General features: G+C 39.0%; 1 protein-coding gene and 1 long non-coding RNA gene across 2 annotated transcripts in view; both read left to right on the forward strand.

The window, feature by feature from the left end:
- The first annotated feature begins 1371 nt into the window (after nucleotides 1–1371).
- LOC132659932 (uncharacterized) lies at nucleotides 1372–8994 on the forward strand. The gene is made up of 2 exons (XR_009600996.1): nucleotides 1372–2805; nucleotides 5641–8994. It is a non-coding gene; the product is annotated as an uncharacterized LOC132659932 (long non-coding RNA).
- A 6439-nt stretch (nucleotides 8995–15433) lies between these two features.
- Nucleotides 15434–23950, forward strand: part of EIF4E (eukaryotic translation initiation factor 4E) — a 41322-nt gene continuing 32805 nt past the window's right edge. Inside the window, exon 1 of the mRNA XM_004009683.6 lies at nucleotides 15434–15464. Coding sequence (XP_004009732.1) covers nucleotides 15447–15464 — 18 coding nt within the window. The 5' untranslated portion in view covers nucleotides 15434–15446. The remainder of the gene's footprint in view (nucleotides 15465–23950) is intronic.

The raw sequence follows: 23950 nt of genomic DNA on the forward strand, positions 1-23950 counted from the left end.
ATCCAGCAATCCCACTCTGAGGCATATATTTGAACAAAACTCTAATTCAAAGAGACACATACACCCATATGTTCATAGCAGCATTGTTCACAACAGCCAAAACATGAAGACAGCCTAAACGTCCACTGATAGATTAATGGATAAAGAAGATGTGGACATACATATAATGGAACACTACTCAGCCATAAAAAAGAATGAAATAGTGCCATTTGCAGCAACATGGATGCAACTAGAGGTTATCATACTCTGTGAAGTCATAAGTGTTAGTTGCTCAGTTGTGTCCTACTCTTTGCAACCCCATGTAGCCCATCAGGCTCCACTGTCTATGGGATTCTCCAGACAAGAATACTGGAGTTGGATGCCATGCCCTTCTCTAGGGGATCTTCCTGACTCAGGGATCAAACCTGGGTCTCCTGCATTGCAGGCAGATTCTTTACTGTCTGAGCCACCAGGGAAGTCATAAAGAGAAAAGCAAATACCATGTGGTATCACTTATAAAGAGAATCTGAAGTGGCACAAATGAACCCATTTATTAGATAGACGTATACTCACAGACATAGAGATCAGACTTGTGATTGCCAGAGTGATGGGGGGTAGGGAGAAGGATGGACTGGGAGTTTGGAGTTGGTATAAATGCAAACTGTTACATTTAGAATGGATAAATGTAACAACAAAGTTCTACTGTACTGTAAATAGAGGGGAACTATATTCAGTCTCCTGGGATAAACCATAATGGAAAAGAATATTTTTTTAAATGTATATATGTGTATAACTGAGTCACTTTGCTGTACAACAGAGATTGGCACAACATTGTAAGTCAACTATACTTCAAATTTAAAAAAAAATTTGTGTGCCCCTTGACTAGGCTAAAGAATTCCTAGATAGCTGGTAAAACATTATTTCTAGAAATGTCTGTGAGGATGTTTCTAGAAGAGATTAGTGTTTGAATGGTATACCCATTTATGTGGGTGGGCGTCATCCAATCTGCTCAGGGGCTGAATAGAACAAAAAAGTGGAGGAAGGGTGAATTTGCTCTTTATTTGCTTTGAGACATCCATCTTCTCCAGCCTTTGCACTAGGACCCAGACTTAACATCAACTTCTCAATTCTCGGACCTTTGGACGTGGACTGGAACACACAACATTTGCTGCTCTGGTTCTTAGGCCTTCAGAGTAAGAGTGAATTACTCCAGTGGCTTTCCTAATTTTTCAGCTTGCAGACCACAGATTGTGGATCTTCTTGGCCTACATAACTGTGTGAGCTGATTCCTATTATATATATATATATATATATATGTATGTATATGTATATATATATATATATATATATATAAATCCCACTCCAATATTCTTGCCTGGAGAATTCCCATGGACAGAGGAGCCTGGCCGGCTATGGTCCATAGAATTGCAGAGTCAGACATGACTGAAGTGACTGAGTATGTATATATATTCCTGTTTGTATCTCCTATTGATTCTATTTCTCTGGAGAACCCTGACTAATAATCACATAATGTCACTTAGTGGGAAGGTCTGGCCTTCCGGGGTCCAGAATTTGGTGTTGAGGATTGGAGACTATAAGATCAGTTTGTTTAAATGCTGAATTTTTACCAAGCAAAAATAGCAGGGACATTGGAAATAACATTTCAGGATTTTAGCATTTCTAAATATAGATGTAAGTAAGGTATCTATCTAAGTATAATAACATTCAGCCACATTCTCAAACTGTATTATCCTAAATGGCAATAGTAATCCTTCAGGTCATGACATGGATTATTTACAAGCAATTTCTAAAAAATATGTAAATCACAACTTAAGTTTCCAGATGTGTCATTTTGCAAGTTAATACTTTTCATCTTCATTGACATATTCAGCTTAATATATGTACTCAGAGTGTTATGACAAATTATGCCATTATATCTTTTCTAATTCATTCATAAATTATAACAAATTATAAACTTCTCCAAATCAATTCAAATGCTAGTACATGTTCTTTTAAGTTTTTTAAAAATATGCTAAATATAGGTGTTCTTCTATACCTGTGTTTGAAACTATAATTATTCAAAATTTCGAACTGTCATCTATGTATATTGATTGTTACTGGTTGGGTTCCCTGGGAAGCAGACTCTGATACAGAGCTTGCGGCAACAAGCCATTCATTAAGTTGAACCTTGGTGGCTCACCATTATGTTGACAGCAGTTTAACCCTTGTGCTGCTTAGATCCACTTCTTATACATTCTGGAACACCTCCTCCCGGATCCAGTAGACCTATTTTTTAGGAGAAATTTAGAAGTGGAAAGAATTACAGCCCTGATGTCAGGGCCGTGACTCAGTTCATCTTGCCTCTCCTCCACTATCTGCTGAAGATTCTTGTCATTCTCTGAGAATACCTTTGCTGGTCTCGGCAGTTTGCCTCCTGGTTTGGCTCAGGTCCTTATACTACAAGTCTGATTCCCAGGGAACCGCATCTTCTTTGGTACATAATAATTTGTATACTTGTCCATTTGCCATCACAACTGGGCAGGATGTATCAAGAGGTACCCAAGTGGATTTTCTGGGCACCAAGCATATCTGTCCTCCCGGTTGGTCATCAGAGTCAGTGATTTCTGACACAATGATGATTCCTCTCTTTGTCTACTAAGTTGGATTTTGCCGATGATGGAGAAGAAACTGGCAACCCACTCCAGTGTTCTTGCCTGGAGAATCCCAGGGACGGCAGAGCCTGGTGGGCTGCCATCTGTGGGGTCGCACAGAGTTGGATACGACTGAAGCGACTTAGCAGCAGCAGCAGCAGATGGATCAGCCTTGGTAAGTGAAATTCATCTTTTGGGGTCCATGTGCAGCCACCATGCATATTCTATTTAAGCACCCACTGGTCAAGCACAGAAGTGGCTGATGACAGAGGCTGACTACTATCAAGTGGCCAAGTCATTTTGTTTCTTAGTTGCTTACGTTTCTTCCATGATGGATGCTGTCTGGTGGAGATTAACATAGGATACAAAGATCCTCATATTTTGCGTACACTCTCATCTGTTTATCCATTCTACCCTAGACCTACTCTATTCTAATTTTGTAATCTTCCTTCACATCTCTGCCCAGTTGGCCAAGCCATTCACCATTGACGTGAGTTTATATATGTTCTAACCGTGGGCCACTTATCTTTCCACACAAAGTAAAGGAGCCAGGGCACAATGTACCCTTGGGGAGGAAATTCACTCAACACCTTTTTTTTCATTGAGGCCACACTTACGTGGGGCTGTAGTGACTCTTCTCTTTTCAGCTTGTATCCACATATTAAGTTAACCCAGCCATGGTTCAAGCTGGAATCTTTCTCCTCCATAAACTCTTCCTGGGAAATTTCCCATATAGCCATAGTGAAAATGGAAGGAAAGATGCTGGTGCAACCTGCTTGTGCCCATTGGTCCTATTTATGCTGAATCCTAATGTACCACTTTCATCTTGTAATGAATCATTGCTAGCCTGCCTAAGCTTGGACTTGGTGAAATAGGTCTCACAGAACCCACCTCACCAGGATAGTTATAACCATATGGTTACTTGGTGTCCAGTAACCATGAGTAAGCCCCTTTTGGGATTTCCCTGGTTGTCCAGTGCACTCCGAACTCTCGATGCAGGGGCACAGGTTTGATCCCTGGTCGAGAAACTAAGATCCCTCCTACCGGATGGTGCAGCCTAAAAAAGCAATAACAAACAAAATAGACCCCTTTCTTCTACCAGGGTCTTATAACAGGCCAGAATTTTTTTTTCAAGAGTAAAATTTTCTGCTGAAAATGTTGTGGCCTTGCTCTAGAACCCTGGAGGCCTGCATTGTGATTATTCCACTGGGGTTTGAAAAAAGTCCGCATACTTTCACCACCATTGACACATCTAACATCATATGTCTTCCAGGCAGTATAGCCCAAGGCCTGATTGCACCATAGTCTGATACTGCTTCAAAGTCCTTTCTCCTCTGGGCCCTACTCAAAGCTAGCAGCCTTTCTTATCTCTTGAACCCACATGTAGAATATGCTGCCTTTAAAGCCTGAAGAGACATATTTGATGTTGGGCTTCCTTTTTCACTGTGGGGGAATGTGAGATACCATGATTGATCCTTTAGTTTGGAAGGCATATCCTGACATGCCCTTGACTAAAAAATTGTATTTTCATGTTTGATAGAAAACAACAAAATTCTGTAAAGCAATTATCCTTCAATTAAAAAATAAATAAGATTTTTAAAAGTTATATTTTCAGGGACTTACCTGGTGGTCCAGTGGCTGAGACTCTCTGTGCAGGGAGGGGGTGGAGGTGGAGCCTGGATTTGACCCCTGGTCAGGGAACTAGGGAGAAGGCAATGGCAACCCACTCCAGTACTCTTGCCTGGCAAATCCCATGGACAGAGGAGCCTGGTAGGCTGCAGTCCATTGGGGTCGCTAGGAGTCAGACATGACTGAGCGACTTCACTTTCACTTTTCATTTTCATGCACTGGAGAAGGCAATGGCAACCCACTCCAGTGTTCTTGCCTGGAGAATCCCAGGGACGGGGGAGCCTGGTGGGCTGCCATCTCTGGGGTCGCACAGAGTCGGACACAACTAAAACGACTTAGCAGCAGCAGCAGCAGCAGCAGCAGGGAACTAGATCCCATGTGCCACAACCTAAGACTCGGCACAGCCTAAATAAATACATGTATTTTGAAAAACTGTATTTTCATAGCAGGCTCCTGAATCTTAGTACATTTTATTCTCCACTCTTTGATTGCATGTATGTCCTGTCAAAGTCTCCAATATTGTAGCCCCTTCGTGCTTAACCAGTTTGATTAGAATGATGTCATTGATACAGTGGGTCAATATGATGTTTGCAGGATTTTCAGACATTCAAAACCTCACTGGGGGAATTCCCTGGTTGTCTAGTGGTTATGACTCTGTGCTTTCACTGCCAGGGCCCAGGTTCGGTCCCTGGTCTGGGAAGATTGCACAAGCTGTACAGTGTGGCCAAAAAACAAAACACCTCATGGGATTATACTAATGCTATTTTTTGTTGTTGTTGTTGTACAGTCACTAAATTGTGTCCCACTCTTTGCAACTTCGTGGACTGCAGAAGGCCAAGTTTTCCTGTCTTTCACTATCTCCCGGAGTTTGCTGAAACTCATGTCCATTGAGTCAGTGGTGCCATCCACTCGTCTCATCCTCTGTCACCCCATTCTCCTCCTGCCCTCAGTCTTTCCCAGCATCAGAGTCTTTTCCAATGAGTTGGCTCTTTACATCAGGTGGCCAAAGTATTGGAGCTTTAGCTTCAGCATCAGTCCTTCCAGTGAATACTCAGGGTTGATTTCCTTTAGGATTGACTGGTTTGACCTCCTTGCAGTCCAAGGGACTCTTAAGAGTCTTTTCCAGCACCACAATTCAAGAGCACCAATTCTATGATGTTTGTTATATTGTATTTAAAATGAAACTATTATAAGATTAAATGCATTTTTAAAAGTTACCAAGGGGTAAAAAAAGAAAAAAATAATCACCAAGCTAAAGAACAGTATAAAATAAAACAATAAAAATAAAATAATTGTTTAAAGAGTTTTTTTAGTGTGGACCATTTTTAAAGTCTTTATTGAATTTGTTATAATATTGCTTCTGTTTTATGTTTTGGCCCAGAAACAACTGGGATCTTAGCTACCTTGCCCAGGGATGGAACCCACACTGTCCTGCATTGGAAGGGGAAGACCTAACCACTGGACTGCCAGGGAAGTAATAAAATAACTTTTTAAATTCCAGTTTTACTCCAAAATTCCTTAATTTTTTTTTTCCTTGGCCATGTGTCTTCAGGGCCCTTAGTTCCTCAACCAGAAATCAAACCTGGGCCTTTGGCAGTGGAAGCAGGAGTCCTGACCACTGGAAAGCCAGGGAATTCCTTCCTTAAACATTTTGAAGGACAAAAGTTTAATTTATAGATTCAAGCCAATTTAAGCTGTTGTCCCATCCCAGCTTCAAATTAAAAAGCAAGTAGAAACATTCCCCTCTGGAAGTAGCTGTGATTTTTTTTTTAATGAAGCTAAGCACCAGACGTAGACCTACAAGACCTTCTAGAACTAAGACCAAAAAAAAAGATGTCATGTTCATTATAGGGACTGAAATTCCAAAGTAAAAGTCAAGAGATATCTCGAGTAACAGGCAAGCTTGGCTTTGGAGTACAAAATGAAGCAGGGCAAAGGCTAACAGTTTCGCCAAGAGAACGCACTGGTCATAGCAAACACTCTCATCCAATAACACAAGAGTTGACTCTACACATGGACAACACCATACGGTCAATACTGAAATCATATCGATTATATCCTTAGCAGCCGAAAATGGAGACACTATATACAGTCAGCAAAAACAAGACTGGGAGTTGACTGTGGCTCAGATCATGAACTCCTTATACAAAATTCAGACTTAAATTGAAGAAAGTAGGAAAATCCCCTAGGCCATTTGGGTATGACCTAAATAAAACCCCTTACGATTATGCAGTGGAGGTGACAAATAGATTCAAGGGATTCGATCTGATAGAGTGCCTGAAGGAACTATGGACAGAGGTTCACAACATTGTACAGGAGGTGGTGATCAAAACCATTCCCAAGAAAAAGGAATGCAAAAAGGCAAGATGGTTATCTGAGGAGGCCTTACAAATAGCTGAGAAAAGAAGAGATGCTAAAGGCAAAGGAGAAAAGGAAAGATAGATATACCCATTTGAATGCAGAGTTCCAAAGAATAGCAAGAAAAGATAAGAAAGACTTCCTAAGTGAACAATGCAAAGAAATGGAAGAAAACAGTAGAATGGGAAAGACTAGAGAACTTTTCACAGAGAATGAAATGGCAGCCCACTCCAGTGTTCTGGCCTGGAGAATCCCAGGGATGGGGGGGCCTGGTGGGCTGCCATCTATGGGGTTGCACACAGTCGGACACGACTGACATGACTTAGCAGCAGCAGCAGAGAACTTCTCAAGAAAATTAGAGATACCAATGGAGCATTTCATGCAAAGATTGGCACAATAAAGGACAGAAATGGTATAAACCTAACAGAAGCAGAAAATACTAAGAAAAGGTGGCAAGAATACACAGAAGAACTATTTAGAAAGAAGTCTTAGTGACCTGGATAACCATGATGGTGTGATCACTCACCTAGAGCAGACATCCTGGAATGCGAGGTCAAGTGGGCCTTAGGAAGCATCACTAGGAACAAAGCTAGTGGAGGTGATGGAATTCCAGCTGAGCTATTTCAGATCCTAAAAGATGGTGCTTTTGAAGTGTTGCGCTCAAAATGCCAGCAATTTGAAAAACTCATCAGTGACCACAGGACTGAGAAAGGTGTTTTCATTCCAATCCCAAAGAATGGCAGTGCCAAAGGATGTTCAAACTACTGCACAGTTGCACTCATTTCACATGCTAGCAAGGTAATGCTCAAAATCCTTCAAGCTAAGCTTCAACAGTACATGAACAAAGAACTTCCAGATGTGCAATTTGGATTTAGAAAAGGCAGAGGAGCCAGAGATCAAATTGCCATCATCTGTTGGATCATAGAAAAAGCAAGGGAATTTCAGAAAAATATCTACTTCTGTTTCACTGACTATGCTAAAGCCTTTGACTGTGTGGATCATAACAAACTAGGGGAAATTCTTAAAGAGATGGGAATACCAGACTACCTTACCTGCCTCCTGAGAAATCTGTATTCAGGTCAAGAAGCAGCAGTTAGAACTGGACATGGAACAACAGACTGGTTCCAAATTGGGAAAGGAGTACATTAAGGTTATATATTGCCACCCTGCTTATTTAACTTATATGCAGAGTACCTCATGCAAAATGCTGGGCTGGATGAAGCTCAAGCTGGAATCAAGATTGCTGTGAGAAATATCAATAACCTTGGATATGCCACCACCCTAATGGCAGAAGGTGAAGAGGAACTAAAGAGCCTCTTGATGAAGGTGAAAGAGCAGAGTGAAAAAGCTGACTTTAAAGTCACTATTCAAAAAACTAGATCATGGCATCAAGTCCTGTCACTTCATGACAAATCAATGGGGAAATGATGGAAACAGTGATAGACTATATTTTATTGGGCTCCACAATCACTGCAGATGGAGACTGCAGCCCTGACATTAAAAGATGCTTGCTCCTTGAAGGAAAAGCTATGGAAAACCTAGACAGCATATTAAAAAGCAGAGACATCCCTTTGCCCACAAAGATCTACATAAGTCAAAGCTGTGGTTTTTCCAGTAGTCATGTATGAATGTGAGAACTGGACTATAAAGAAGGCAGAGCGCCAAAGAATTAATGCTTTTGAACTGTGGTGTTGAAAAAGACTCTTGAGAGTCCTTTGGATGGCAAGGAGATCAAATCAGTCAATATTACAGGAAATCAACCCTGAATATTCATTGGAAGGACTGAAGCTGAAGCTCCAATACTTTGGCCACCTGATGTAAAGAAAGAGCCGACTCATTTAAAAAGACCCTGATGCTGGGAAAAATGGAAGGCAGGAGGAGAAAGGGAGGACATAGGATGAGATGGTTGGATGGCATCACCAACTCAATGGACATGAGTTTGAGCAAACTCTAAGAGACAGTGAAGGACAGGGAAGCCTAGGAGCCCATGGACTCACTGCAAAAAGTCGGACATGATTTAGCAACTGAGCAACAATGTCTTCTATCAGATATGTGATTTAATCTCCCAAAATAATGATACAGTTAAGTTGTAGTGTGGTACAGTTGACATATAATGTAACATTGCTTTTTAAGACAAAAAAAATGTTATTGAGTCACATTTAAATGTTTTCACTCAAATATTTTCAGTCAAGTACTATTGATTGATTTGCTCTTGAAGTATTAATTACATTTAGCTAATCTTTTTTTGTTACCTAACAAAACAGTAGTTCCCCTTTAGTTTTTCAGTTTCAGCAATGACTGCTGACATTTTCCTATGTATTTCTAAAATATATTTCAGAATGTAAAAATTAAGCTGTAATAAAGGAATAAGATCATGTTTACTTGCCATCTTATTTTATTGAAAAATGAAATAGATATCCCATTTGACTATGACTATCATATGAACCTATTTTCTTACCTTTCAGGAGGGAAAAACATATAGACATAAATGGAAAAATTTTTAAGCAAGGTCAGATTTTTTTTAAGGTTCCATCTCCATAAATTGCCTCACAATTAAACTAACAGGTTTCATAAATCTGCCTAGCATGGTATTTTTTTTTTTTTTTTTCATTTCCCAGAAGTCACTTTTTGTAAACTAAGTACATCCAGAGGAAAAGACCCTGATCCTGGGAAAGACTGAAGGCAAAAGGAGAAGAGAGTGGCAGAGGATGATTGGATAGCATTACCAACTCAACGGACATGAACTTGGAAAAACTCCAGGAGATAGTCAGGGACAGGGAGTCCTGGTATGCCGCAGTCCATGGAGTCAAAAAGAGTCGGACACGTCTTAGTGACTGAACAGCAACAACAGCAACATCCAGTCTGCTAATATGCATATCAGGGTCAAATCCTTTTCCCTTTCTTAAGACCTGATAATCTCAGGCACTGATGTGAGAAAGTATGGGCCTTTGTTTCCCAACTTTCCATTTCAGAGCTGTGAATGCTGTCACATTTGTACTGAATGCATCCACAGACCTGACAAATGCCCTCCCCAAATACCAAGTCTTTAATAGTGATTTCTCACTTTTTTAAAAAAGATATAAATGGCTTTCTGGGAGTATAATTATGATTATTTTATTTATTTTTACAAAACAGTAATCATGGTTTTCTGTTAGCTACTTGAAACATATAGGGTAATATCTGAGAATTTCTAGTACATCCCCTGTTTTTAAGAATTTAGAGGCAGATGAATTTAAAAATTTATAATTCACAAGTCTCCAAAGATGCTGTTGGAGAAGAACACTTGACAAGCCCTAGGGAGGGTAGCCATCCAGACAGTTCCTGTAGATTGGCACTTCAACAGAGAATCATCACAGTCTGAGGACACATAGAAAATCCAGTCCACAGGGGTAGTTTTGTTTTAGCCAAGCTACTAGAGCATAAGTAAAACAAGCTAAAAAACTTAATGCTATTTTTAAAATGGACTCTGAGCAATGTAACTATTGTGGCCTAGACATTCGTGTATCCATATCAACCCTACATATATACCATCAATACCAGAAGATATGTTTATCGTATGGTTGCTTGGTAAACCTGGAATCAAAACAAGGCAATTGTATAGTTGTGGTGTCCCCAAGAAACCATTCCCATTGGGGGCCAATGGACCAGAGTTCATATTTTTGTGCCAGGGTACTCTGTCCCCTCAACCCTGAATATTCATTGAAAGGACTGATGCTGAAGCTGAAGCTCCAATACTTTGGCCACCTGATGTGAAAAACTGACTCATTGGAAAAGACCCCGATGCTGGGAAAAATTAAGGGCAAGAGGAGAAGGGGGCAACAGAGGGTGAGATGGTTGGATGGCATCACTGACTCAATGGACATGAGTTTGAGGAAACTCAGAGAGATAGTGATAGACTGAGAAGCCTGGCATGCTGTAGTTCACAGGGTAGCAAAGAGTCAGACAGGATTTATCGACTGAACAACAACAACTACTCTGTCACCAGAACAATGCTAGATCATCAAATTTTGTTATCCTGGATTCTTCTGTTACACATGGCAAGCAGATCAACTTCCACCCATTAATACATTTCTTTCTCTAGACAAGTTCAGTGTAAGCAGTTAACTCAGGTATGTAGCAATGAAAATGCAGTCATGGATTTTCAGAAAATCCTCTCTGAAGTTCCACCCAAATTTCTGAATTTTGGGTGTTTACAATCATGTGGGTTATTTCTATAGACTATGATTGCATCCCATACATTTAAATTTTTTTCTAATTTCAATTTTAAAAGGTACATTAAGTGTATTTATAGTAATTGTTGGTACTAAACATGAATTTTTCACATCCTCTTCGCAGGTTATTTCTCATGGTTTCCGGTGTCTGACTTTCTTATTAGGCAGTCCAATTACAATCTAGTCAATATCATATATTGTTAATAGCCCTGAAGGCAGAGCTGTGTTTCTGGGAAAGTTATTTAACCTCAGTTTCATTATCTCAGAAAGTTCTTTTGAAGATAAAATGAGGTATCATCAACACATGTAAACTGCTTTATATGATGCCTGGACATAGAAATTTTTTCTATTGCATTATTAGTCCTGAGGCCCGACTTTGGTGAAGTTTTAAAAATCAGACTTGGGTTTTTCCCAAATATTGATTAGCAATCTACCTGCAAATCATCAAGGAGCTAATATTTTGCTAGTGGAGACAACAGACAATTAAATAATATTTAGTATAATATTGGGTTTAAAGCAAGGGTTACAAAGTGGTCTGATAAAGCAGTGCAAGGGGATAAATAGTAATATACTTCTTTCAGGGGACAGCACTGGAACAGAGATCTGAATGCAATAAGGGAAGAAGCTAAGTGACTGTCTCTATCATTAGGTGAATGAGCGTTTATTATGCTGCTTGTTAGCTGCACCCTTTCGGTTCTTAGTCACACTTCTTTATATGGGTAGTGAACTATTTATATACCCATGACTTAGGATGGCAAACAGATTTTACAGGCCAGAAAGGAAGTGCCTGGGCGTCCCATGTCCTTTCAATATCCTTTGAATATTACACATTTCCCATTACTAACATAGTACTTCTTGAATTGTCAAGTTTTGTAATTGAACTTAATATTAAAAGTTCTTCAAAGAGACCTAGGTATTTTGGAAGACCCTGTTGGAGGAAAGCAGCTCTGGTATGGAGGAAAGAATATCTTAGAGTCGAGAGAACTGGGTTTGGATTCCGGCTCACCATTGCCTGGTGGACTTGCCTGTGTCCCCTAACTTTACTGAGTCTGTCTGTCTATAAGATGGAGGTGATAACGTTTAATTATGCTTAAAGACAGTGAGTGGGGTTTTTTTTAAGCATATTATTTTCAGCATATTATACTATACAAAAAGTAGAAATAAGAAATTTATATTCATGTGATATTTTATCATGGTAATTATAGTTAACATAGAGTGCTTACTATGTTCTAAGAACTATTCTAAGCATGTTAATGGGTTAATTTATTTCTCACCCTGATCATGCAAGGTAAGTACTGTTATTGCCCCATCTAACTCATGACAAAAAATGAGGCAGAAAGAGACAGATATCTCCATATGGTCACACAGTAAATGGTAGAATGAGGATTATGAACCAAGAAAATTTGATATTGGAGCTCATGCTCACAAATACTAAACTGATTGTAATTTAAAAGATTATTCATCATGTTAGAAGCCATCATTTTAGGTCCTTCCTAAAGTAATATCATTGTAGAAAGTGACAATAGCAATTTAAAAAATAGACTGTCAAGTATAACCAAGTTTGAGAGTGAAAAAAGTGAAAAAAAAAGTGAAATGGTTTTTTAAAAAGTGTTAACTAGAGGTTGATTTAGATTATCTCTAAAATTAATACCCAACATTAAAATATTAAGAATCATTTACTTTATTATGGAATTTCATATCTTCAGTCTCAAAACCTACTCATTTTAAGACAAATGATTGCTTTGTACTAGTCAGAGTCTAAGAAAGGGATCTAATTTAAATAGATTGTCTAAAATTCCAAGGCCTATTTAAAAAAATTTCTAGACCGTGTTGCAGTAATATTTTTGAGGGATTGATCATGGCAGATGTGATTAGTTTGAACCAGAGTTAAACAGTGCCCAGTAAAACAATGACTTTGGTTATCTAGAAAATCTAAATAAAATTTGAATGACAAAATACATGATAAAAATGATGTGGTTTTTATTATGTATTTTATTAAATTATTTAAAGTCTTTTTACCAAGAGTTAAATCTATAAAGACTAGTAATGTATCAGCTTCAGGAATATACTATGCAAAGAAAAGATCATGACTAATTACAGATGTTAAATGATAACCAAATTATTCCAGGCTTTTAAAACAATAATTTCACTTCACTTCACCATGATACTGTGCTGGGTCATTAGTTATGTATTAATTATATAACCCCAATAAGTATAAAAGTATTTTTTTTATAAAAGCATTTTAATACCATATCCCATAATAAATATCCTGTTATTATGCTTTAAGTACAAGCACAAAAATGTACTTTTTCTGTGGATTAAAAGATAAAGTATAAAATTTCTGCTCTGTGTATTTCAGGTTGCTAAAACAAAACAACCATATAGATACATAGATTAAAAACCTAATCACCAAGTCTTCGACATGGCAGAATCTGATGGTAATATTAGGCAGACATATGAATGTGCCATAAAACACATGCAACAAAGCTCATACAAAATAGAAATTAGCTACAAAGAATAGGAGTATATACACATATATTGTAGAAGCACTAAGATGACTGATAAAAGTGAGGTGTGTTTTATCAAGAGCAAAGCTAATAAAATGGAAGCTATCATTAAACACAAGTTTTAAAAACATCACTGGTTTTCAATCCCACATGGGGACTAAAATCTCTTTAAATTTTAAATCTCTTTTGTTCTGTTATCTTGTAGCACTGGGAAAATAATACATCTATACTATATAGTCAGAGCGGGTAACAGGATACTAATTTTAAACAACAGAAAGTAAGACTGAGATCGACTGTAATTACTTTGCATAGGCTAAAAGTAGATAGTCTGTAAATAGAAATCCATATTATCCATTTATTTTTTCAGAATTCTACTTTAAACCTACTAAAGCTAAACTGACTGGTCAGAAGCTTCCATTAACTGTCTCTGACATCCAGGTAAACCAAAGCATATGAACAGGCCATGGTTTTTGAGTTCTTATTACAGCCTCAATTATGTGTTAGTCAACTCAAGCAACCATTATGTACTCAATAATAGGTATGACACAGTTAAGAACATCAGCAACACAGCAAGCAGGCAGGCACAGGCAACCTGCTTTTACTTATTTTTCTGGTGTGAACATTCTTAAAAAGCATGGAAAGTATCATTAAACCTTAGAGTAGCACTCTACTAGATATCTTTACCTCTATTTATAACCGTGCAGAGTAACACTGTCTTGAGAAATGACAGCACAGTATCCTACATGGAAAGGAAATGTAGGATGCCATAGTGGGGATGAATTTCTAATTGCCAGTGATTATTGTGAATATAACAATATTTTCCTGAACATTAAAGTCTCTGTGGAGGGTAGCTACAGTTAAAAAGTGGGGGGGGGGGGTCTTGTCTTGAAACTTTAAAATTGCGTTGGTGTATACGATAATGAAACAAAATACACAAAAGAAAAAAATTTTAATTGTTTAAAAAAAAAAAAACATTAAGGGAAGCCGCTGATCCTTAGGAAGACACGAGGTTGCTTATAGTGAAGCATTTATAGAGTCCGATGCATCTTCAAAACTGGTTACAATCACTAGCACAGCAAACCCTTGTGAGGTAAGTGTATTATTACCTGTGGTTCATAAATGAAAAAGCTGAGGCACTGACTAAGTCGCTTGCCTAACGAGAATGAGTCAACGTCAAGAGTCATAGTTGACCTAGCCTAACGACTCCTGACGGTCAGTCCAGGGCTTAGTCAGCGGGGGCCGGAGTGGCTTCCCTGGCTGGCACCTGGACTTGGGCTGTTTCCGTTCACGTTAAAGCAGAACAGTGGAAGCGAGAGGACACAACTTGCAAATCATTTTTACTTCCACTCAAGATTTAACCCTGAAGTCTTAATTTCAGGAGTTGAAACAGGAAAAGCTGTTGGGTGCATTCCCCCTCCCCCAACCTGTGGCAAGTGGGTACTGTGGGCGGTTCCGCCACCCCCTTTTCGCAGTGATGGCAATGAGTGACCACCAGTGTTAGCGGAGCCAAGGGACCGGGGAGGGTTGAATAATAGTTGCTCAAACAACTATTCTCCATCACCAACTCTTTTTAAAACTAAGAGAAAATGGTGAGAAGTCAAAAGAAAATTAAATAAACACACAGGCAACTCGTCCTAGGACCTCAACTAAGCAAATGAAGCCTTATTGAGCGTGCTGAGCCTTCGGTTCTCAACCTTCCGGGGAAGATGGGAGGACAGGGCGACAAAGGGCACAGTAGGCATGCCTGGCAGTAAGTGCGACAGCATCTATCCAGGCGGAAGACCAGAGGACTGAAAACCACCCTGCAGAACGCAAGTGTCCGCCGCTCCGAGAACCGCGAACCGTACCCACCGACCACGTGAACAGTTCTTTTTTTTTTTTTTAACTTCTTTGCCTAAAAGAAAAAAAAAAAAAGGAGGGAGCGTGAGAGACTTCACTTCCCAGAAGCCTCTCGTTAAACACGCAGCCGCAGTCTTGCGCAGGCGCCGCCAGGGCCAAACGGATACGTCCGTCACGTGAACAGTAGCCGGCCAATCCGGTTTGAATCTCCTTTTTTTCCTCTCACCCCCCCTCCCCCTTCAGGAGCGGTTGTGCGATCAGATCGATCTAAGATGGCGACTGTGGAACCGGTGAGTATTGCCTTTGGCCCCCACCCCCACCGGTCCCCGCGCTCGGTCTCCCTTCGGACTGGGGGACCCCGCGGGACGGCGTTCCCGGCGCGCATGCTACCCCTTGCCGCCCCCTCCCCCTCTTCTTGGGCCTGACCTCCCCGCGGACAACTGGGGGCGCCCCGGAGGTTGGCCGCTACGGCGTGTGGAGCACACGTTCTGGTGGGGGCCCGAGAGCTCGGGGAGAGGAGTGGGGGAGGGGCGGCGCGGCGCCTCCGGCGGAGCCTTGAGGGGGCCGCGAGGATGGAGGGTGTTCGGGGCCCTGGGCTAGGGTTGTGGGAATTGTGTTTTCGGGATAGGAGGGCGCGGAGCCGGCTCCGAGCAGGCGTCGGGATCCGCAGGGAGGGTGGGCGGCGAGCCGGCCTGGAATGAGATGGAGGAGGGCGCCCCGGGGCAGCCTTTCCCTCTCTCCCTCCCGAGCCTCTCTCTAGCCCAGGGACTCGGGTGCGGCGCGCGTGCCGGGGTTCATTAGACCCGTGGGCCGGGAGGCCGGTGGGCTCGCGTTGCCAGAAGGTGGGTTGGGCGGGAGTGGTGCCGCGGCACGCGCGGAGAAGCTTCGACCTCGCCGAGGGGAGCCGAGAGGGGCGAGCGCATGTTACTCCAGCGCGTCGGAGAGTTGCCGGGGTTGGCGGCAGGGGAGGCGAGAAAGGTTTGGAGTGGGGAGGCGAACCCCGTGCTGCGCGGTAAACCTCTGAGAGGAGGATGAAAGTTGGGGGGTGGTTAGAAGGGGGACCACATTGTCCTCGCCCCTCCGTGCTCGAGACCGGGCTGTCATGGAGGAGGGAAGGGGGAGGAGCGAGGCCTACGGAGAGCTGCTGCCGGTCTGGTTGCCGGCCGGACCGGCTGCATTTCACACGCGCCTGTCTTCCATTCATTCATCTTCGCGCTGTGCGCACGCCTCAGAGAATGGGACTGGGTCTAGATCCGTCTGTTCTTCCGAGTCTTTATCGTCTGGAAGATATCACAGAGCAGTTTATTGGAAATAGAAACTTAACTTTTCGAGTTAATTTTCCATTTGATTTTCTCTTTATCCGTTCTACTGGTTTCCCTCCCAATTTAGGTACCATCTTAAACTTCTCTGAAGCAAGTTGATCCCAGAGCACAAAGTTACCGCTCAAAGGAGAGAGTATCTTTGTCATAGTTTGGTTTTGCCTGCACTGGCTCACTAAAACTTCCAGGCTTATGTTGCCGTTTTAGGAATGTCGCCATCTAAGTGATAATTTAGAGGCGTAATACATTCACCAGAAAACCTTTGATATCTGGAACTAATTCCAGACCTTCGTTGCCAGATGTTTTCGTATATCTTTAATGATAGTTTGTGATTTTGATTATGGCTTCCCAATTTGCTTTGACTCTTTAAAGACTTCTATAACTACTTTGAAAACGAGGTATAGAAAGGTCTGTAGAATACAAAAATGCTTATTTTTCATTACATTGATGTGAACTATCTTGAGCTTCCTGCCAGAGTTCAAGGCAGAAAGCTTGATTATTTCTTTTATTGGTACCAGTATGCGTTTATTTTCCTGGAAATTAGATTGACTACAAAACTCTTAAGTTGCTGATACAATTAACTGATTTTTAGAACATTGATGTTAAATAGCTAAACGATAAATATGTAAAACCTTAAACTTAAAACCTTTTAATGGGTTATGGTATTACTTACAACTCTTTTGCCCTCTGTACTAGCATCAGTTAAAAGCTTACAGCTGGTAATAAGGGCAAGGCTAAACCCTCTAAACTAAACAATAATGTATTCTCTGAAGTTTCAGTAATATTTATTTAGGTCCTTTGGGTTTTGCAAATCTATGCTATTTTGTTTCAACAGCAGGGAGCAAAACTACAAAGTGTTGAAGGAGTGTTTTCAGTCAGTAAATATTTATAGCCCCTGATATGTTTAGGAGTTTGTACCAGGTGCTCTTGAAGATACAAATTATACAAAATGGGATTCTATACCTTGTTCAGTGTAAACTTTTAGAAGCTTAATTTCTAGTGATCCTGGTCAGTGATACAGTATAGTATTCCTTCTAGTTGCTGACCCTTGGGAGATTTGAACACTGCATTTAAATTTGGGGAGTAGGGAACATAAAAATCTGGTTTGTGAAAGTCGAGAGCCAGATTGAAACTATAGCAGTTTGAGGATGCTTGTAAAATACTTTAAAGGGTTCATTTTTAGTGTAAAAAATGCGGTTTTTTGTTTGTTTGTTTTGTTTTTAGTATTTTTAATGTACCCTTGTCCACAGATTAGTCGTTTAGAATTCTTTTTGGCAATTTTAAATAGTGGGATTTTTTTTTTCAAGCAACTGAATAGTATTTGTTGCAATTGAAGTATCCCTGTAAAAGCCTACAAAAAAGTGTGTTTATTCATTGCTATTTCAGTTAGCTTGTGAGTTTCCTTATTCCTTTTTTGCTGGGCATAATCATAAGCACCTAAAGACTCATAGGTTTTTCCTGCTTGTCCCACCTTGGTTGGCATTTGGGGAATTTTTGTCTCTGAAAGTTATGTAAAATATCAGTCATTGTCAATTTGATATTATGTGATTATCAAGTGTGTGTATGTGAGATCAGTTAAATTAAGATGTGTCTTAATGAATCTAAAAAACATGATAAAAATGAACTTACTTTCAAAACAGGAATGGACTCGCAGACATAGAAAACAAATTTTTGGTTACCAAAGGGGAAAGGGAGGAGGATGGGATAAATTTGGGATTAACAGAAACACACCATGATATATAAAATAGAGCACAGGGACCTGCTTTATAACACAGGGAACTATATTCGGTGCCTTGTAATAACTATAACGAAAAAGAAGGTAAATGTATGTGTGTATAGATTTAAAACTTTGCCAGTATACCTCAAATTAGCACAGCTTTGTAAATCAACTATACTTAAAAAAAAAACACCCAGGACAGAACACAGTTCAGTTCAGTTGCTCAGTCGTTTTGGACTCTTTGCCAGCCCATGAATCGCAGCACCTCAGGCCTCCCTGTCCATCACCAACTCCCGGAGTTCACTGAGACTCCCATCCATCGAGTCAGTGATGCCATCCAGCTATGTCATCCTCGGTCGTCCCCTTCTGCCCCCAATCCCTCCTAGCATCAGAGACTTTTCCAATGAGTCAACTCTTTGCATGAGGTGGCCAAAGTACTGGAGTTTCAGCTTTAGCATCATTCCTTCCAAAGAAATCCCAGGGCTGATCTCCTTCAGAAAGGACTGGTTGGATCTCCTTGCAGTCCAAGGGACTCTCAAGAGTCTTCTCCAACACCACAGTTCAAAAGCACGACAGAACACAGGGACACACGAAAGGATACTGAATGATAATAAATTTGTTAAGAAGGTTGATAGGCAAATTAAAGGAACCATTTATCTTAACAGGTACTGTGGTAAAACTTTGAACAATACTCTCCTGTTACTCTGTTGGCATTTGAATTGTGGCCAGGTCAGAATTAGAGCTTGTGAGTAGATCAAAGTTAGATTTAATATCAGTTGATAAAAATGGCAGGCCATCTTGCCTCCAGTGGGACATTGTTTTGGTAGCTTTTATCTTCATTCTGTTTTCTTCATTATTGGGTTGTTTTTTGACTTGTAATTCTTTTAAAGATAAGATATTTTTATTTCTTTAGTTAAACTGAAGGTATATAATTTTACTTGCTTTTACATTGTATCTTTTCAATTTTTTTAAACTATACCTTTGTTTCATAGGTGGAATCCACTTGGACAGTCAGCTAATCTAATGTTTCCTTTTTATCCCTTAGAAACATGTTTTGCAGAGAGTTTATAAAAAGTAAATCTTAAATTCATGTGGCAAATATGTTATATAAGGTGATGTTTTTTGCTAAACAAAGACTATTGACAAGCAGATCTTGCATATTAATATGGGTGTTTTTGTTTTAAGAAAACGTAGTGTTATCAGAGTTCATTCATCAGTCAAAGAAACTTGGTTCTAGTGTTTATATTTTACATTTTACTTTGTTTTTTTACTCTGAATTAATATTATGCCTAATTATTTGATTTAGAGAAGTCCAGCTTAGAAACAGACATAGTTTGCACTCCAAAGTTGCAGAGAATAAGATGTTTAATGAATTATGTAACCATAATCCAGTTTGGATAGAAAACTCTACACACACAAAAAATGTTTGTTAAGTATTCTATTTAATTTATATAAGATTAAGAATATAGAAGTACCTACAGTCCTGGATGTAACAAGGAACCTGTGAAGTAGTAGTTATAGCAATGGTAATTTTTTCCTCTCCTTCTCTGCTTCTATTGGAAATTTTCTTGCTGTTTTGGAGTTGCTCCATCTTTGTCATAGAGAATTTTTTGAGAAGTGGAAATGAGCCTGAATTTACAGTCTAATTTTAATATCTATGTGACCTTGAAATTTCTAAGGCTAGCTGAAAAATGGGAATACGATAGTGATTTTGATTTTCAAATGCAATGCTCAGAGATGACAATTTGTCAGTTACGAAGAACTAGATAAAGTTAATATTCCGTCGATGTGTTGCATGCAGGTGTATTCATGCATGGGTATGCTTACCTTTTCATCTCTGCTACGAGATTCACGTAGCTGACTTTATTTTTCTTTTCTTTGCCATTATTCAGAAATACAAAACTTATTACCCATTCAGTATCTTCTCTTTACAGTAAAAATCAGCAGTGTTCTCTTTAAAAGTTCCTATATGTGTCTAGAGAAAAAAGATGACTTTTGTCTCTTAAGTACTATGTAGTCATTTCTAGTCTCTTACTTCTAGAACCTGAGAATGTGATCAGAAAAATAAGATTTTTTTCCCCCCAGTTGGAGCTTTTGATACATCTTTCATAGAAACAGTGGGAAGCTGTAGTTTTTGCTCACTGTGTTCACTAAGAGTCTGTGGAATTATAACAGATCTAACCAGCCTTGCATTTCCAGGGCTACAGATTTAAAGTTCTAAGCAACTGACTTAATAGAAATGTTCTTTTAAATAATAGTCTGTAATAGTGAACTTTAACTTAAGCAATCTTTATAGGTTAATAGTTAACACAGCACTTACTGTATGTCAGGCATCTTACTAAGTGCTTTACGTATATTCATTTAATTTTTTAGCAGCCTTATGAGGTAGGTATTATTCTTATTTCGCAGATAAGGAAACCAAGGCACGGAGAGATGAAGTAACTTTGTGTGACTAACTTCCCCAAGATCGCACAGCTAAATAAGTGGTGGGGTGGAGTTCAAACTAAAGCAGCCAAGTTCCAGAGTGTGTTAAACGTGACACTGTCTTTCCAACAGGCATATAATGCGTGTTCCTTGTGTGACTTGGAATGATTAATTTGATAAACTTAATATTTTGCTACAGCTCTAAAAGAAAATATGTGGACGTTTGTTTTTAGTTTCTGTTGTACCACAGTGTTTGCTGATATCCAAAGTATAGAATCTTAAGGAAATAGCAACGTGTCCAAAGTCTGAGGACTAAACAAGTTAGTTACACTGTTCATTCTTCAGTAAATGGTCTAGGACTGACTTTGTGGGTTGATTTCTAAAGTAAGGGAATGATCTCTTCCCTTCTCCCCCTTCTGATTTGATTTCTGGACCTTGTCAATTCAAATGATTTGATAGGTGAAATATTTTGCTAGTTGAAACAGTATAGTAAAATTTTTTTTTAATTTGCAAATACGAAATCTGTTCTCAGCTAACTTTGTACTTTTAGTAATTTTGGTGAAAGGTCTGGCAAAGAGTTAAGCAGTTGTTTTGAAAAAGGTTCAGTTATAATATGTTACTCATCTTAAAAGTTGAAGTATTTGGGGGAGGTGGTAGTAATATGGCTAAGATTTCTCTGAGTAATCTTTGCAGCAAATTCTTTGCAGTAATCTATAAAGCTAAAATTTCTTTAGTTATGTATTTTAAACTTGTTACTGTAAAATGCTGTGCTTATTACAGTCAATAAGAATTTAATATTTATGTGAACTAAAAAATTGTTATAAAAAATTCTTACGGGGTTTTCCATGGGTCATCTTAGGATAACAGTTTATGTAACCACAAAGTCTGATAACTTAAAGTATTAACTAAGGCAAGAAATACTTCTTTTTCTTGTAGGTTTTAAAAAATTTTAATATGTGGATAAATACTTTTTATTGGTGAGATATTCACATTTCAAGTAACTAAAAAAAAAAAAAATTTCTGCAAGGGTCACATAGTTCCTAAGTGAGAGTGCTGGAACTCAAACCCAGGTTCTGTCTACAAGCTTTATTACTACACTTAGAAAAAACAAACTAAAATTCAACCAACACTCAGAAGTCCAACTCTTTACCTTCAGGAAAAAACTCCTACCTTAATGATAGAATTGATTCATAGGTCGCACACAAATAAACATAAAATCAAATCTGAAAGGATGTATGGGTGGTGGCATGATGGGATTATGAGTGATACAGTTTATTTTTTTGTTTTGAACTTGTACAACTTGTATTCTCAACCAGTATTAGTAAAATCACCCTTGGATCTTGATTTGTAGTTAATGTTATTTTAGCTTTTTTAATTACTTTTTCCTTAAAGGTGATGGATCCTTTTAGCAGTCTGCTGGAGTCTGTGACCTCATTATCAGAATATTGTTTTTAAATGTATTAAATAAAATATTAATACTTAGGATTACAAAGGAAAATAATTGAAGTACAGTAAGGATTAAAAGCGTTAACATGAAACATTAAGGATGTGCCTGGCACAGGCCAAGTCCTGTCTTACTGGTGTGGAAAACCTATCTCCTATTCTTTCCAACCACCTAGTTCTCTCCAAAGCATTCAGATGTTAACTGGCTTTTTTGAAGATTCTTCTGAAAAAATGCTGTCCAGGAGAATTTTCTGTGATGATCAAAGATTCTATATTTGTGCTTCCAATACAGTAGCCACTAGCTGCACTGTTCAGCCCTTGAAATAAAACTAATCCAACAAAGAAATGATTTTTAAACTTTAAATGTAATTTTTAAATTTTTAAATGTAATTTTTAAATTAAAATTCCATATGTAGTAAATGGATACTGAATTGGACAGTGGCTCTGGAATCTAGATATATCCTGGTTTATACAAGGATATATTGTATTACATATTGTATTACAACTTTGTAAGGAATAATGATACAACAAATGTCAGTTTTGTTGGGCAAGTTATTGTTTAATTTTATTCTAGGAAGACATCTTTCTAATTTTTCTTCTACATTGAACTTGCAAAGATAATTATTTGGTCTTGACAAAATTGTCAGATGACCTTGCTTTGCTGTTTAAGAAAATATGTGTGTGAATAGCCAGTTGTTGTTTACATTGTCCGCAAATCAATTTTTGTACAAAAGAGTACGCAATGAGGTTTGTTCAGGCTGTTCCCATCCAGATGGATCACTTCTAGGGTCAACCAGCAAGGTCAGTTCATATCTTTCTGTGGAGATTTGTATATTCAGTGTCCCTCCCACCCTCACCCCAGATTTCCATCCAAGGATCCAATCAACTGGTCGTATTTTGGAGGGCTCTCTGCTTTGCCATTTTATTTAAGGGACTTGAACATCTGTAGATTTTGGTATCTTAGAGGGTCCTGGAACCTATCTGCCACAGATACTGAAGGATATATATATATATAGATATATATATATATATACATACTATATTATATATATACACAAGCAAATGTGATATTGACCCTTGAACAACCTGGATTGGAAATGTGGGGCTTCACTTATGTATGGATTTTTTTATTTCACTAAATGCTTTCTATGATACTACATGATCTGCAGTTGAGTCCGCAAATGCCAGGTTTTGGCTGAGAAGAGCTGACTGTAAAGTTGTGTGTGGATTTTTGACTGTACGGGGTCAGTACCCCTACATTGTTGAAGGGTCAACTGTATATCCTTTACAAAAAATAAGTGATAGCCAACTCCATACACTATTCTGGCCTCTTGTGTTTTTAACTTACTATGTCTTTTAGAGCATTTCATATCAACAATCAAGTTTTCATTTTTTTTTTCTGATGATATAACATGGTTTGATGTTAAAACATTATATTGAGGAACACTTCTTGGGGTTCAATTAAGGCATATAAGTATATCAAAGTATATAATCCTGAATTGATTATAAGAGGGAATGTGATTGTTAATTTGGGGATGAATTATAGTACCATTTGTGTTTATTGGTTGGGCTGTGTTATCCATACCAGGTAAACTGAGGACTAGGTGATAAATTGAATAGTTAGAAAGGTCGGGGAAGTGAAGTGAAGTCGCTTAGTCGTGTCCAACTCTTTGCGACCCCATGGACTGTAGCCTACCATGCTTCTCTGTCCATGGGATTTTTCACTGGGTCTCCCGCATTGTAGGCAGACGCTTTAGCATCTGAGCCACCAGGGTAACTACTGTGATTATTTGAGAAAGGCAATATAAAATTCAAAGGTGTGGAAGATTGTTAGAGTTATGCCCCCTAAAGAATCATACCTCCCTGTATCTGT

Source organism: Ovis aries, chromosome 6, assembly GCF_016772045.2.
Source record: "Ovis aries strain OAR_USU_Benz2616 breed Rambouillet chromosome 6, ARS-UI_Ramb_v3.0, whole genome shotgun sequence".
NCBI classification, from domain to species: Eukaryota; Metazoa; Chordata; class Mammalia; order Artiodactyla; family Bovidae; genus Ovis; species Ovis aries.